We start from the raw sequence: 17654 nt of genomic DNA, 5'->3' as shown, positions 1-17654 counted from the left end.
CGAATGTACTATAAATAGCAAGAAATTGTTGAAAAAAATAAACATATAATAATAAAAAAATACTTTAATATTATAATTCAAAGCCCCAAAACCCCTACTGATTCCGATTCCGATTCCATAGGGGAAACGCCACCGCTGCCGCATTTACTTTGTAGGTAAGTCAAATGCTTCGAATCCGATCATTTGATTTTGAATCGAAAATGTATATATGTGTTGGTTCTGATTCAATTTATCGTTTTATTGTGTTTTTAATCTTTTTTCATATGGATTCTTGTAAGTATACATTATCGATGATTATTTCTCATTGGTTTTGCTTTCGATTTGTTTAAGATTTCGTTGTCATTTTGTCAGAATCAAGAAGACATGTTGGAGGACCGATCTTCTTTCGTTTCCAAGAACTACAGCCACGAAACCAACCCATGGGCTGCTTATGGGATCGAAGGACTCGAATTCCGGCAAGAAAAACAGCCATCGGAAAACAACCATGGTCTAGAACTCAGACTAGCATATGGTGGTTTTCCGGCGGATTCACCTCCACAAGATGCTGCTAATTCTAAGAATATCAGCCATGATCAATCCATGAAAAACGATGGTCTAGACCTTCGATTAGGAAGCTTACTTGATCACGTAATCCCACCTCCACAACCGGTTAACCAACATGAACCCGGTTTAGACACACACCATCTGATCAACGCCATAGGCCGGGACAACTCCATCAACTGTCTAATCCGCTGCTCACGCGCCACTTACAGTTCCATTGCTTTACTGAACCGAAGCTTTCGTGAATTCATCAAAAGTGGAGAAATCTATAAGCTAAGACATGATAATAAAGTTATAGAGTATTGGGTTTATTTTTCTTGCCATTTAGCCAAATGGGAAGCTTTTGATCCATCTAACAAAATATGGATTCAACTCCCCATAATGGACACCGATCAATGCTTCCAGTTTTCTGATAAGGAATCCATGGCTGTCGGCACTGAGCTACTAGTTCTAGGAAGAGATTTAATGGGTCAAGCGAGTTATAAGTACAGTTTGTTAACAAATTCATGGTCATTAGGGAAGACGATGAACATTCCCAGATGTTTATTCGGCTCCGCCAGTCTCGGCCAGGTGGCAATCTTTGCAGGTGGCGTTAATCAGAACGGAATGATCATGGATTCGGTGGAGCTTTATGACAGTAGGTCAGGGAATTGGGAGATGCTTCCGAGCCTGATTAAACCTAGAAAAATGTGTTCTGGGGTTTGTATGGATGGGAAGTTTTATGTAATCGGAGGGATAGGGAATGAGATGAAGTCGTTAACATGTGGTGAAGAGTATGATGTGGATGTTAAAAAGTGGACCATAATACCCAACATGTCGCCGATGGATGGTCGTGGCGGTAGGATGGCACCACCACTGGTGGCGGTGGTGGGTAATGAGTTGTATGCTGGTGATGCAGCTTCAATGGAGGTGAAAAAGTATGACAAAAAGATGAAGGAATGGGCGGTTATAGGGAGGTTGCCGGAAAGAGCACAGTCGGTGGATGGGTGGGGGATGGCGTTTAGAGGCTGTGGGGAGAGGGTGGTTGTTATTGGTGGTCCTCGGAGAGATAATGCGAATGTGGTGGAGATATATTCATGGATGCCTAGCAAAGGGCCGGTGGAGTGGAGCATGATTGGTCGGAAAAGGTCTGATAGTTTTGTTTACAATTGTGCTGTGATGGGTTGCTGAGAAGAAGATAGAGAAACCAGATTAGTGTTTAAGCTACTATCTATAAAGACAAACAAATATGTTTACTTCTATTATCGAGGTGTAATTTTATGAGGTTGCATTTTGTTTTTTTTAGAGTTATTTGGCTAACTTAGGGTCTTGTGTGACTCATGATTTGACGTCAATATACAAAATCAGCCCTATAAACATGTGAACAGGTCTTTTTTTTGGTCTTGAGGATCAAGTGAGATTCGAAAGTATACTGAAAAATCACTTAAAAAGTAGTAATAAAGGCTACCGGATAATATTTCGAGCATTTGATCAATAAATGATAAATAAATGATAAACGAAAATGATCCTTGCGTGTGACATCGTTTAGCTGGCGATAATCGATTCACACATGCCAACCGATTACCGTTCTTATTGGAATGAGCATGTTTTATTCGTTTGTTACTGTAATACCCATAAAAATTTAAACCAAATTTTAACTTTTTAATACATTTAAAATTCAAGAGTTATTACAATCTTTGTTTTCAAAATAGTCTTTATCATAGTTTTCCCAGAAACATAAATAAAATGTGAGGAGCTGTACGATCACAACTTTGCCTTACCACGATGTCCTAATGTACCTGAAACAATAAACTGAAACTGTAAGCCCGAAAGCTTAATGAGACCCCCCAAAATACCCATACTCACAGAATACAAATATAATCATAAACAACATACTTTGGGTCAAATCAACCATCGGGTTGGAATAGCTCAGGCCCTCAACCTTTCGGTTGGAATGCCAATATGATATGATCCAATCATCCTCGGGATGGAATACCACAGACCCACAACCTCCAGGTTGGAATGCCCACATACTGAGTCCATTCATCCTTGGGATTGAATACTCTAGGCCCATAACCAACATGTTGGAATGCCCAGGTCTATTGACTTTCACACAAAGTAGAGAAGCCTCAACCAATAAACAAACATGTGCACATATAACAGATAATCACATAACAGTCTATAGACAACAAACCGATCTACCAGATCATACCACATATCATATAATATTATTCTACCCTCTAGTTTACTGATCTAACAAATCATACTAGCATAACATAACCAATAACAATTCAAAGGGTCGGCCTTGGTGCCTTAGACCCTTGAGTATAGTGAAGAAAACTTACCTGACTCGAAGTGCCAAAATGCTGGAATTCTAACTGATGCCTCACTGGAAATCCTGAGCTGACACACATGATAAATACTAGGTTATTACCCGCCATCAGTCCCTTGGCTAAGTATCCATATAATTCATAAAGTCTATTTCTTTTTGTCGGGCCAAGGCCCAACACCAAGTCCTTATCTTGAAGGTCCATACTCTAAAGTCCATTATTGGCCCAATTTACCAAATTGGGCCCAACCTCTTTAGCGGGCCTAACCCCATGATCCACTATCATAACCTGGCCCAGAATATCTTATTTCCTGCATCCAACAAAGGCCCAAATCCATTTAGCCCATAAACCCTAAGCCCATATATCATGAGCCCAACAGAGAGCGTACGCGGGGTGTACCTCTCTGGTTACGCAGGGTGTAAAGTCGTTCTATGCTGACTGCCATCGGGACAGTTGACCTCATACGTTGGGTGTACAGAGTTTACGCTGGGCGTACGCATGCTTTTACCAAAACCCTAATAAGTGCTTAATGGATTAAGCTCTTAAGCCCAAATTCCAGATCCATCAACCAAATATGCCATGGGACCATAAAGTTCTAGATTTTATCACTTTGAACGTCTAGAAAGTCCTTACTCATGGTCTTAACCCATTAAGACATTCTCACTTCATGCATGGGACAAGCTTAACTGTTGGGAATTGATTTTTATCACTTAAGACCCCTCCTAAGGTCTAAAGGACAACTCATTTCGTCTAAGGCATCACATGCACCATCTTGGGGATTCTTGGGACAAAAGAGTTTCATAAAGTTAGATGTCTAGATCTATAACTAGTAAGCACAAAGTTTCAAGCTTTTTACCTTATGGAGCTTCAATGGCACAATTTAACCTCAAATCTATAGCCTTGCTTTCCTCCTCTAGCTCCTTTGTGTAATGTCTTCACTTCCCAAGGTTCAACATGCACACCAACTCACACTTCTCACACACTAGGGTTTGGGATGTTCTTTTGAGGTATGAAGGCTGAGGGAAAGCAAAAGAATGAGCCATAAGGAGGCTTATATAGCCCGAACCCCGAATATTAGGGTTTTCATTGGACATAAGTACGCCCAACATACATGAGTGTACGCCCAACATACTAGGGCGCGCCTAGTACACTTAGCGTACCCTTATGTATGCTCAACGTACTCCTTCAAGTCCCAAAGTTGCAACTTTAGTCCTTATACTCCTTGTGACCCAACACAACTCGCATGCACCTTAAGTTGTCAAGATGCATAAGCAATAACTTTTCCCCTTAGCATCAACACACATCCCAATCCTTGATTTGATGCATCACAGTATACGACGAAATCTTTTGTCCCATGTGGGAGGGATAGGATTGGTGCACTATACAACATTTTTTTTAGTTTCTGGAAAACAACTTCTTGTTTTTCTTCCTGTTGAACTTCATATCTTTCTGTGTTATTTTTGTAAGCGGCTTTGCTACCTTGGAGAAATTCTCTATGAATCTATGGTAGTAGCCAGCAAGCCCTAAGAATTAACGCACTTCTATGAGCGTATTTGGTGCTTCCCAATTCTTGATTACTTTAATCTTGGAAGGTTCGACATGAATCCCTTTGTTACGAACCACATGCCCTAAACATTTTACTTTTCTAATCCATAATTCACATTTGGAGAATTTAGCGTACAACTTTTCTTTTCTTACTAGTTCCAAGATTACTTACAAGTGGTAACCATGTTCTTCCTTGGTTCGTGAATATATCAATATATCATCGATAAATACTATCACAAATTTATCCAAGTACGGTTTGCAAATACTATTCATGAGATCCATGAATACTGCTAGGCGTTGGTCAATCCAAAAGCGTAACGAGGAGCTCATAATAACCATATCGAGTCCTAATTGTTGTTTTTGGAACATCATCTTCTTGTACTCCGAGTTTATGGTATCCCGATCTGAGATCTATCTTCAATCTTCAGGTGTATTAGTCCATTAACCACCATATCCAATTTTAGTTGTGCATTGGTCTAACCAAAATTAAATATAGGTGATCAGTCTACGTTTAGTTGTGGTTCGGCCCATGTATAATAAAACTCGACTAAGGAGTTTGGCCAAAAGACTTGTGTTGTATTGTTATCGAGGGTTTTGGGTCTATATTTTTGGGCTATATATACATGTGTTGTAACGATCCAAAATTTAAGACCAAAAATTTCTTTTAATAAATCATTACTTAAAGTAAAGTCATCATTCCAAAACATATTATGAGTATAAGTTTTCAAAACACATGTTCATTATCAGAGTAAACATTCCCAGGCTGTCTAATCTATGGTGTGTGCCATGCGATCACCCCGAGCTCTTCCCTCCGCTACCGGAAGTACCTGAAACCAAAACTAAAAACCGTAAGCACGAAGCTTAGTGAGTTCCCCACCCTACCACATACCATGCATAACCACATACTGGGCCACGCCCACTATCTTGGGCCTCGCCCCTACCTCGGGCCTCGCCCGCTACAACGGCCCCATCGTTCCAGGCCCCGCCTGGCTTCGAGCCCCGCTCGGATACATATCTGTTTTACTTAGGCCCCGCCTGCCAAAAAATAATAACACATAAACATTTCATAACTAACACATACAACTGTTTCTATCCTAAGGCCTCGCCTATCCTGGGCCTCGCCTATGTCCTGTTACTGATGAGTCATGGGACCCCGTCCACGCTCCTAATGGTAGTGAGGTACGGGCCTAGCCCACTCTCACTCCTGTTCTAGTTCAGGCCTCGCCCCTATTCTGCTACTAATTAGATATGGAACCCCATCCACACTCTGCTACTGGTGAGATACGGGACCTCACCCACACTCACCTCCCTACCAGGCACATACATGTATCACACAGACAACAAGTATAAACTATCATATAAACAATTCCTGAGCACCCGCCCGCTATTACTGGACCTCGTCCTAAAAATAATACTAGCATACTATGCCTAGGGCTAACCCCGGGTCTTCTACTCATAACTACATGGGCTGGCATTGTGGCCTTAGACCCATTCACACCAAGGGAAACTCACCTGCACTGGTTGAACTTGCTGATGATCTCACTAGCTGCTGCCCGACCACTCACGAAACTCCTGCTCCTCTTGCTCCCCGAACTACCAATATCAAAGCAACACTGAGTCTAACTGACCCCCGAAAGACAACCAAGTCCACCCTGGTCCAAAGTCAAAGTCCTGGTCAAATTCAACCTTCCAGGTCAACCCTACTCGCCGAGTCACCCTACTGACTCGCCGAGTTCAAAATGATCAGATACCTTCCATTCGCGACTCGACTCGCCGAGTCAGTCCATGACTCGCCGAGTCTACCGATTTCAGAGTCCAGACCTGTCCAACTCACTGAGTCTCCACCCGACTCACTGATTCGAGTCACAACTCAAAGGGTTTGGTGGTTTTGCGACCTGACTCACCGAGTCCAAGAATAGACTCGCCGAGTATAAGGCAATCTTCATACGACTCGACGAGTTGTTCATCCCACTCGTCGAGTTCCTCCACAACTTCATGCTACTCGCCGAGTCTACTCAAAGGACTCGCCGAGTCCCTTCAGTTCTCCTTACATGCAGAGGACTTTTGAGTCATGCATGGACTCCAAACTATAGATCTACCCTTCCCAAGCCTATTCCCTACGTAAAGTTGCAATCTTTACGTGTAGAGAAGGATATCTAGGCAAAACACGCCAAAAACTAGGGTTTAAGGAAAAAAGACTCCATGATCCACTCAAGGGCTGATACTTTACGGAATTCTAGACCAAAACAAGCATGGATCTGAGGTACCAACCTCAGATCTGGACCTCAAGCTCGAGATTGATTTCAAACATGGCTTAAAAGCCCCAAAACTCATACCCAAGGAAAATCTAGAGGAGAGAAACGACTTAATACCTTCAAATGCTCTGAAATGATTCCCAAACTTCGGATCCAATGCCACTCCTTGATGCTTCAAAGATTCCCACTTCTTCTTCTTGCTTTATATCACTCAAAAATGGCCAAAAGCATGAATGAGCACAATGGGGCTTAGGGTGCGGCGTTCTGGGTGTGAGAGACAGTAAAGGAGCACTAGGAAGAAGAATGAGGCGATTAAATAGGCTCCAAGCCCCGGATTTAGGGTTTTCCTCGCACAGACCCTACTCGCCGAGTCGCCTTGGCCGACTCGCCGAGTTGGTCACTTATTCCTCGACTCGGATCCCGCTCGGACTCGTCGAGTCCTTCCTTGGACTCGCCTAGTCGACCCTTAAATTAGGGCTTTTCTTTCCTTTCTTGGCCTTTGAAACTTTGGGTGTTACAACTCTCCCCCACTTAAACTAAACTTCGTCCTCGAAGTTTACTATACTCTACTGCCGGCGATCTGCCTCCAAAGCCACACCATCCATTCTAGCACCAGCTGCCTAACTTTGCTGGCCTTCCGTTCAATCATTCAGACCAACGTCAATCCTTACAGATAATAATCTCAGGTCCATCCTAAGCCTGAACATCCTGTAACACAACTTACTCAACCGACAATCTTTTTGGTAATCTCCAAATACTGCACTGACCCCGTAGAGGTTCACCCTTTCTTTCCTTACGCGCTTTCCTTGCCTCTCCCAAGGTAATGCTCCGTAACCATCTATCCCTTCTGCCGCGGTGAAGACCCTTTCCTCACCAAATCTATTACTCCCGCCACTCCCAGTACGGGTCATCGTTGCCAGTACCCACTGGGCATTCTTCCTACTATCATTCAGTGTCGAGCACCCCACGATCGACTAACTGAATTCCACCATACTCTGCATCCCCGCACTGCTGCTGACTAGAAATCCTGCTATTCTTATCTGGCTTCCGAATGAACTGAGACCATCCTGGTCCCTACCAACCTATCAATATCTGGATTACCGACTCTCACGGATTACTAACCCAACACAACCACTAGTCACTCCCAGCGACATTCGAAGATACTTCCGCCACCTATACTGCTCAATCTATTCTACCATGCTGACACTACAATTTCCTGGGATCCCTGATCCCCTTGCCTAGACGCTAAGATCCTTACCAGGTCCCACCTATGCTGCTAAAACTCACGGGCCTCGCCCACGGGTCTCACCCATCCATACTACTGAGCAACCCTGCTCTCAGGTCTCACCTATACTGCTATCCTCATACGGGCCTCGCCCACGGGTCTCACCCGACTATATCCTAGAGCGGCCTCATCTAAGGTCCCATCTCTCAATGGCTATACAGGCAACTCCATACCATTCTTATCCATTCCCCATTCCCGATCCCTATCTGAATGCTAGGAGATAAGGGCCTCACCCTGACTCCGCCAATGAAGCTACTACAAAATGCTACGGCTGCCCCGTAGTCTGACAACACTTCCACCACTGACTGCTAGTGAATGCTACAGCCGCCCCGCAGTCTTACATCACTTTCCACCACTGACTGCTAACACGAAAACATCTCCTGCTATTTGACCTCAAGATCTCCATTCCGACTCACACGAGTTCTACATGCGGCCCTTTAACCTGAATCCGAACCACATACCCACCATTACCCTTTACACGCACGCACTGATGGGAAGTTCTCAAACTCCCAACCCTGAACTACTCGATTCGTCAAACGCTGAACTACCTCCTTTCCTTCTCAGAAATCATATACCTGATCTGGATTTGTGTGCCCTTACCCTTATACACTCGGAGGATTCTCCCCCACTTTGATCCTGCTTACACCTCGATGCTCGATGAAGAGAAATCCTAATCCTTGCTACCATAATCAATCCGCTGAGGAATCCCAAGCTTACCATAGCTAAGGGTCTAACCTGACCATTCTAAAACTTATACGGCTCCGAACTAGCGAGACATACCGAGTCTCTCCAAGGCATGCTACAGATACTGCACCCTAAGTAACCTTCTTCGATACAACCCATCCCTTAATTACTAACCAAATCCAAGGTATGCAAAAGGCATATAACTCGATCACATTGAACCCGCTCGAAAATAAAATGCCCAAACGCTAATGATGCAGAACCATAACAATATAATCATGCACAAAATAAAAGAACTGAAAACGGAAGTCGCATACCTGCAATGTCCGGCGCTGCTCGCATCTCCAGAGTAGCCATCTGAAAAGCCCGGCCTCCTACCGCAGGCGCCTCCGCACGGCCCTGACGGCCGTCCGGGATCCTCAAAGTTGCAGGGGCAGGTGCCATCACCCGTCCTGCTGAAAGCAAACTGGGGCACTGGGCCTTCTTGTGGCCCTGCTGATTGCAGTGAAAACATATCAAGTCTGATCCCTGAGTGATGGTAGCAGTACAATATCTGCTAAAATGACCAGTCCGACCGCACCTGAAACAGCCAGACTCACCACCACTACCACTCCTGCACGTGCCCCCGTGCGTCCTGCCACACCTTCCGCATCGACTGCGGTCCTGATAATCCCTAGATCTCGCCTCTGATCCCTTGGGCCTTTTGCCCGAACTCGCGGCTACCTGAACCTCATCCGGCTTCCTCTTCCGGATCTGCTCCAAATCAATTTCCCTCTCCCTGGCCCGAGAAATCATATCTTCCAGCGTCTTACAACTGGACCTGCTCACGAACTCCCTGATGTCATCCCTCAGCATCTCGTGATATCGTGCCTTCTTCATCTCCTCATCCGCGACATACTGCGGAACAAGAAGGGCTCTCTCTCTGAACTTGGCGGTGATCTCCGCCACAGTCTCAGTAGTCTGCGTCAAATCCTGAAACTCCCGGGCCAACTGCTGCACCTCAATAATCGGCGAAAACTCCGCTCTGAACCTAGCTGAGAAATCACTCCAAGTCATCGCGTCCAACGCGGAATCATCACCCAAAGCATGACCAATCTCCTCCCACCAATCCCTCGCTCTGTCCTTCAGAAGACAGGAAGCGAGTCTGACCTTGTCCTCCTCAGGACACCGGCTCGTACGGAATGCATTGGCAACATCAGCCAACCATCTGCTGCTAGCGATGAGGTCCCTAGCCCCATGATAATCTGGCGCCGCTCAAGCCCTGAACTCCCGAAATGTCAAGGTACGCGCTCCTAACAATGCCATCATCTCAGTACGGAAGGCTCCCAGTCTCTCATCCAAAATCTCCAATATACCCTCCTTGACCGTGCCAAAAATCATAGGAGTCTGAGCTAGACTACTGCGCGTAACCTCCGTTGATATCAACTCTCTCATCCGCTCCTCGAGCTGCTCGGCCCCTAAACCCGAGCCCAATCCCTCTCCGGCGCCTGATCCGCCTGCTGGTCCCTCTTGCAATGTCACCATACTGAAACATATAACATAACCACTATCAGAATACTCCTCACTACTGCGAGACCAACATACTCACTACCAGGTTCCCGGTCTTGTCTCGGCCTTTCCCGAATCGAGTACGGATCCTCTGCTTTCAGTAGTACGGGCCCATACTACGTTCCACATCTATCCGTACTTTCCTCAGGAACTGCTTTGACTCCACCAGGTCCCTTTTCTACTTCTACTGCTCCCAGTACTACCTCATCCTAGGCTTACCCTAGGGAAACCTTTGACTCAACTCAAACCAGTCCTCAGCTGCTGAAGGCCTCCTCGCAATGCCAATTAGCCATCACCTGGATACCATCACATGTGACGAGGCTCAGATAATCCTTCAAGTAAAAGACTCGTTCCTACAACGGTTGGACTCAAACAAGAGCTGCGTAATAGGACCAAATCCAACACTCTGAGATTATTCAACCCTGATCACATGTGACGTGACGTATCCACCTAATGGCTAACTCCCATCACTTAGAATCCCACAATGAACAAAGCAAGCAGCATTCAGACAAGGGAAAATCTAACCATAACATACTCAAGCAATCATATCCACATAGCAAGAATCTGAACTAGCATGCAACACAACTCATAAACTTAGGCATAACCTAATCAGGCTATCCTACTACTGACGATTCAGCACTATCATGCAGATCAAAAGCACATATAACAGGCACATAAGGCATCCTCCCTAGATCCTTAGTCCTAATCTAGCATGCTGTTCTATTAACTGATAATCAAGACATAAACTTGTATGGGTATTTTGGGGTACTTACTTGAGCTCGGTTAATTGCATGCACCACACCTCTTTTCTCTTTTCAAAGTTTTTATCTTTCCAAATTCTTTTTGCTTTTCTAAAACTATTTTCTTTATCAAAAATCCCGTTTTACAAAACTGTCTTTTCATTTGAAAACTTCTTTACCAATTCCTCAGTTTGAGTTCAGACACCCCCGAGGGCATGTCCGAATCCCTCAAACCAAGGCTCTGATACCAACTTGTAACGACCCAAAATTTAAGACCAAAAATTTCTTTTAATAAATCATTACTTAAAGTAAAGTCATCATTCCAAAACATATTATGAGTATAAGTTTTCAAAACACATGTTCATTATCAGAGTAAACATTCCCAGGCTGTCTAATCTATGGTGTGTGCCATGCGATCACCCCGAGCTCTTCCCTCCGCTACCGGAAGTACCTGAAACCAAAACTGAAAACCGTAAGCACGAAGCTTAGTGAGTTCCCCACCCTACCATATACCATGCATAACCACATACTGCACATACTGGGCCACGCCCACTATCTTGGGCCTCACCCCTACCTCGGGCCTCGCCCGCTACAACGGCCCCGCCTGGCTTCGAGCCCCGCTCGGATACAAATCTGTTTTACTTAGGCCCCGCCTGTCACAGGGCCTCGCCCGCCAACAAATAATAACACATAAACATTTCATAACTAACACATACAACTGGTTCTGTCCTAAGGCCTCGCCTATCCTGGGCCTCGCCCATGTCCTGCTACTGATGAGTCATGGGACCCCGTCCACGCTCCTAATAGTAGTGAGGTACGGGCCTAGCCCACTCTCACTCCTGTTCTAGTTCGGGCCTCGCCCCTATTCTGCTACTAATGAGATATGGAACCCCATCCACACTCTGCTACTAGTGAGATACGGTTGCTCGCCCACACTCACCTCCCTACCAGGCACATACATGTATCACACAGACAACAAGTATAAACTATCATATAAACAATTCCTTGAGCACCCGCCCGCTAGTACTGGACCTCATCCTGAAAATAATACTAGCATACTGTGCCTAGGGCTAACCCTGGGTCTTCTACTCATAACTACATGGGCCGGTATTGTGGCCTTAGACCCATTCACACCAAGGGAAACTCACCTACACTGGCTGAACTTGCTGATGATCTCACTAGCTGCTGCCCGACCACTCACGGAACTCCTGCTCCTCTTGCTCCCTGAACTATCAATATCAAAGCAACACTGAGTCTAACTGACCCCCGAAAGACAAACAAGTCCACCCTGGTCCAAAGTCAAAGTCCTGGTCAAAGTCAACCTTCCAGGTCAACCCTACTCGCCGAGTTCAAAATGATCAGATACCTTCCATTCGCGACTCGACTCGCCGAGTCAATCCATGACTCGCCGAGTCTACCGATTTCAGAGTTCAGACCTGTCCAACTCACTGAGTCTCCACCCGACTCACTGATTCGAGTCACAACTCGAAGGGTTTGGTGGTTTCGCGACCTAACTCGCCGAGTACAAGGCAATCTTCATACGACTCGACGAGTTGTTCATCCCACTCGTCGAGTTCCTCCACAACTTCATGCTACTCGCCGAGTCCACTCAAAGGACTCGCCGAGTCCCTTCAGTTCTCCTTACATGCAGAGGACTTTTGAGTCATGCATGGACTCCAAACTGTAGATCTACCCTTCCCAAGCCTATTCCCTATGTAAAGTTGCAATCTTTACGTGTAGAGAAGGAGATCTAGGAAAAACACGCCAAAAACTAGGGCTTAAGGCAAAAAGACTCCATGATCCACTCAAGGGCTGATACTTTACGGAATTCTAGACCAAAACAAGCATGGATCTGAGGTAGCAACCTCAGATCTGGACCTCAAGCTCGAGATTGATTTCAAACATGGCTTAAAAGCCCCAAAACTCATAGCCAAGGAAAATCTGGAGGAGAGAAACGACTTAATACCTTTAAATGCTCTGAAATGATCCCCAAACTTCGGATCCAATGCCACTCCTTGATGCTTCAAAGATTCCCACTTCTCCTTCTTCCTTTAAATCACTCAAAAATGGCCAAAAGCATGAATGAGCACAATGGGGGCTTAGGGTGCGGCGTTCTGGGTGTAAGAGACAGTAAAGGAGCACTAGGAAGAAGAATGAGGCGATTAAATAGGCTCCAAGCCCCGGATTTAGGGTTTTCCTCGCACAGACCCTACTCGCCGAGTCGCCTTGGCTGACTCACCGAGTTGGTCACTTATTCCTCGACTCGGATCCCGCTCGGACTCGTCGAGTCCTTCCTTGGACTCGCCGAGTTGACCCTTAAATTAGGGCTTTTCTTTCCTTTCTTGGCCTTTGAAACTTTGGGTGTTACATGTGTTCTCATCGCTGGACTGAATTCATACATAACTTTATATCTTTGTGTTTGTTGTGCTCACAGGTACTATTAATTATTGTTTGTTACTTCAGGTCTAGCTGATAAGGCACCGGCCAGTCAGGACAATCGGTAGGCAGGATCATTTTAGCATATAGTCGTTCTAAAATGCAGCAACCCAAGCAATGTGTCTATCCTGTCACTTCTCTCGTAAGTAGTCCTTCTATAATATAATTACTAATACTCTTTATTTGTATGTTAAGGGATATACCTAAACCTAAAGAGTAAGCCCTAGACTATAGTCATGATTTCCTAAGGAAGTCATGGTTTCGCTATAGTCAATAGCTCTGATACCAATCTAGCACACCCCCGACTAGCGGCGGAAACACCGAGCGATGTAACATCATTCCTTGTATCACAATTATATAACATATATTGAACAGTACAAAAGAGTTTTATGATAAACTACATACCTTTATTGATAATAGAAAGTTATATTATTATTCCAACTTATCAAGTTCCTGAAAACACATGCATTTTGAAAATATGTTAACAAAAAGTTGGTGAGTCCACAGGTTTTCACCCAGAGTAAAATATAGTACGTTTTCCAAGTTCTAAAAGTACAAAACATAGTTTGAAAAAATAATTCTTACTCATACTTGTTTCTAAGATATAGTATATATATCCTAAGTATAATGGTTTACTTACTAAATAAGTAGTATATCTATAAGTTTCATAAACTATGCATATAAGTGTTTGTAATCCCATATAAAAGAAGGTTACTACGTATAAATCCTATTTCAATTCTATTCGAGTATGTGTGTTAGGCATAAATGTTTACTTAATGAGCAAGTACTATAAGTACAAGTTCCTTGTACATAGATTATAAGTGTTTGGGAAATTTATACTTAACATTCATACTTGTGTATCGACAAAGTATAATGATTCTAAAAATTATGCTACCATGAGTCTGTAACCGCTGCTATGACATAAATACCTCTGATTACAACATTCCACCAATGGTTCCTCCATTGGTGCCATAATATAACCGCCATTGGTGCCACGAAGGATTCCACCAAGGTAAATACTTCCCACGTGTGCTTCATCGACGCCGGGTCCAAAACAAAACAATCTATGGGATAGTTTGTCACCTGCACACTGTTGGGTTGTAGCTAGCAACCATGGGTGGGGGTTTCAACCCGCATATATCAATATTCCATCGTAAAACCATTTAGGTTGTAGCTAACAACCACGGATGGGGCGTTAACCCATATAGATCTATACACAACTTCCTCGCTCATACGGGATTAACGGTTATAGGTTAGAGGATTTCCCCTAAGATTTCCAACCTTAGTTGATGAATAAATAGCTCATGTAGACTTTGTCGACCTCCTAAAGTTCTAAAATCATATTCGTGTCTAAATCCGTAAGTTACTAGACCATGCTTTAAACATGACTCCTAATATTTATAATACTTAGGTAGTACAACATCTATAACTGGAATTAAAACATGGTTTTATCTAACATAAAACGAATAATAACAACATACTTAACAATTAGTATATAGAACTTCCGAGAGTAACTCAGGAACTATATTGCACATAACACACACACACACACACACACATATATATATATATATATATATATATAACTCCCAAGTATAACCCAGGGTCTACATTAGTATAATAATATGTTGATAACTTTATGATAGTTGTATGTTTTCAATATATATTGGATATATTCTAGTTATATATTATACAAAACAACTATATCCCGGTTAATATAACTATCTATGTTGAGATGAACATACTATCATATAAACATAATATTAACTTTTATATAATATTTAGCAAGCATTTTCCCTTGAAAGCATTAAAAAATGGAGCCGTGAAACTCACCCTAGTAGCGTGATCTATAGAATCTAAACGGTTAGAGGCTCATCCTTGTCAGATTCGGGAAGGGATATGTCCTTTGGAAATGAAAGTGAATGAAAGGAGAAGGTATAATGAACGATTGCGCTTTGATCACTATTTATAGGTTGATTTTGTCTCTCTCACATCATGAGCCATACATGCTCACATTGTGAGCTTCCATGATTCATCCCGTAGCCTTTCCATGTGTTTTCTAGCCTCTATTAGTGTCCGTTTGAATCCTCACATCGTGAGAAAACATGCTCGCGTCGTGAGGTATGGCGGCTAGGATTTCTACCATGTGTCATGTCCTCAGATAGCTATATATATTCGGAAGGTCATAACTTTTGCATACGAATTTCATTTTTGACATTCTTTATATCCACACGTAGTTATTTATGGGTACTACAACTTTCTTTTAGACTCCGATAGCTAATTCTAAGTCTATTTTAAATTCCACTTGTTATAAAGGCTGTAGTGATAGAATTTATCATAACTTCTTCATGCGAAGTCGGATTTAGACGTTCTATATATTTTTGGAATCATATAGACTTGTAGTATTCATTAAAGATTAAATTAAATAAATTATAATATGTGCTTGTTATATTTATGATAATTATCTTGATCTAAATTTGGTTGGTGTTACACCAGCCTCCATCACCTCATATTGTTCCTTTGATACCCTAGTAACCATTTGAATGTGTTTTGGAGCTTTTAGAGAGTTGTATGTGCTCTTTGAAGTAAGAAGGTGGTTGTAGAACCAAGTGGGAAGCTTCAAGGTGTGTAGATCTGGAAGGTATAAAGCTTTCATCTTGATTCTTGTACACATTAGATCTAGTATGGTTGTGAGTTTTATGCTTTTATCCCCATAATATTGTTCCTTGTGAGTATGGGTTACTCCAGACCATTTGAGTCCCTCATTCTAATGTTTTTGAGGTTATATAGTCATAAAAACGAGAGATTGGGCTTAGAGTTTGGTTTTGTGCTCTTATTGGCCATGCAAGGGGACAAAGTCAAATACTTCATCCATTAAGACATTCATTTAGATCAAATATGGGAGTTTGAGAGTTTGGCTTATTGTGCTAAGATCTTAATAGAAGTGTTTGGGAAACATGGGCTCTATGTTGGGTATAAACCCTCGTACGCTAAGTGTAGCTCTACATTTTTCATAGATAGTTTGTTACGATGAGCGTAAGTCAACTAAGTATTGACTGTTGACTTTTTTACCGATTTGACTTATGGTTAATCATGTTGGGTATTAGTATTGGAAAGGCAAAATGGTCTTTTTCATAAATTAAGTTTGATTATGATCCATAACTTTTGTAAGTTAATTATTACCTGAATTATTAATTGGGGTTTTCTTATGTATATGTCTAGCAAGAAGAGACTTCATATCAACGGCTCGAGTGTGCGTTTTATCTTGCCTTCAAGACTAAGGCGAGTCTTCTTACTATACCGTGTAGGATGTTATTTTCCTTTGTGACTCTTGCATTGTTTGTTGGGTTTGGCCCATTTGTATATTGGGCTTGGCTTATTTTCATGTTGAGTTGGGCCCATTTGTGTACTGGGTTAGGCCCATTAAAATATTAGGATGGGCATGTATGTTGGGTTAGGCCCATTAATATACTAGGTTGGGCCCGTTTGTATGTCGGGTTGAGCCTGTTGTATGGTATGCGATATTTTGGAGAACTCACTAAGCTTCATGCTTACGGTTTGTGATTTAACATTTTTCAGGTACTTCCAGTTCCAAAGGGAACGGCCCAACTTGACTGTACTGCATCCCCTAATGGAATTTCTACACTAATTATATTTGTTTTACTTTGATATTTGGAAAATTCAGTCTAATTGGTTTTGGAACAAATGGTTGTATGGAATTAGTTTTATAAAAATGAAAATTTTTATTGGTATTTTTGGGACGTTTCAATGTCTAAATTCCACTGATATCAAGTAAACACCAACTTTCCCCGTCGACTCTTGGGTAATAAGAATGTTAGCCTCAGGCAACGCAACACAATAGTTTTCCCCAGAATAAAAGTAAAATGCCACTGCCACAACCTCCTCCACGGTCATATTCAGCAAAAAACGTCAGTCGTTTGGTTATCAGAAAATCTTTTGTACACACAGAAGAATAGTGAAGGATTCATAAGACAAAATAGCAAATAGATTGAATTAATAACAACTACAAGCACGATTATCAAGGAAAGAAAACCATATTTATAAACAAAGGGAACACGACCCATACGTCATACCATCATAACATGAGCGTCGATGTGAGGCAAGCCCTCGAAAAGAAAACAAGAAGCATCGTAACAGCTATAAAAAAGGAGTATGCTTCACGAACTCCTGGATTGAATCGTAAAGGATAGTGGCTCTGAGTTTGACACATACTCTCTCAAATTGACTATAATAGTTTAGTAGTGTATGTAACGTCCCAAAAATACTAAGTAAAATTTTCATTTTTAAAATCCAA

The 17654-nt window shown here is 42.8% G+C and overlaps 1 protein-coding gene across 1 annotated transcript; it reads left to right on the top strand.

Annotated features, from left to right (window-relative positions):
* The first annotated feature begins 511 nt into the window (after positions 1-511).
* Positions 512-1831, top strand: LOC145033634 (F-box/kelch-repeat protein SKIP11-like). Its single transcript, XM_078982212.1, has one exon. The coding sequence runs from the start codon at positions 580-582 to the stop codon at positions 1708-1710; it is 1131 nt and encodes a 376-aa protein (XP_078838338.1). The 5' UTR covers positions 512-579; the 3' UTR covers positions 1711-1831.
* Positions 1832-17654: the final 15823 nt, after the last annotated feature.

This window comes from Lactuca saligna, chromosome 3 (assembly GCF_052625555.1).
Source record: "Lactuca saligna cultivar CGN05327 chromosome 3, ASM5262555v1, whole genome shotgun sequence".
Taxonomy (NCBI): Eukaryota; Viridiplantae; Streptophyta; class Magnoliopsida; order Asterales; family Asteraceae; genus Lactuca; species Lactuca saligna.
The sequence above is the reverse complement of the archived record's forward strand: the minus strand, read 5'-3'. Positions and strand labels throughout refer to the sequence as shown.

Coding starts and splice junctions, on each gene's coding strand:
- LOC145033634 (XM_078982212.1), top strand. CDS start 580: ATGAAAAACGATGGTCTAGACCTTCGATTAGGAAGCTTACTTGATCAC.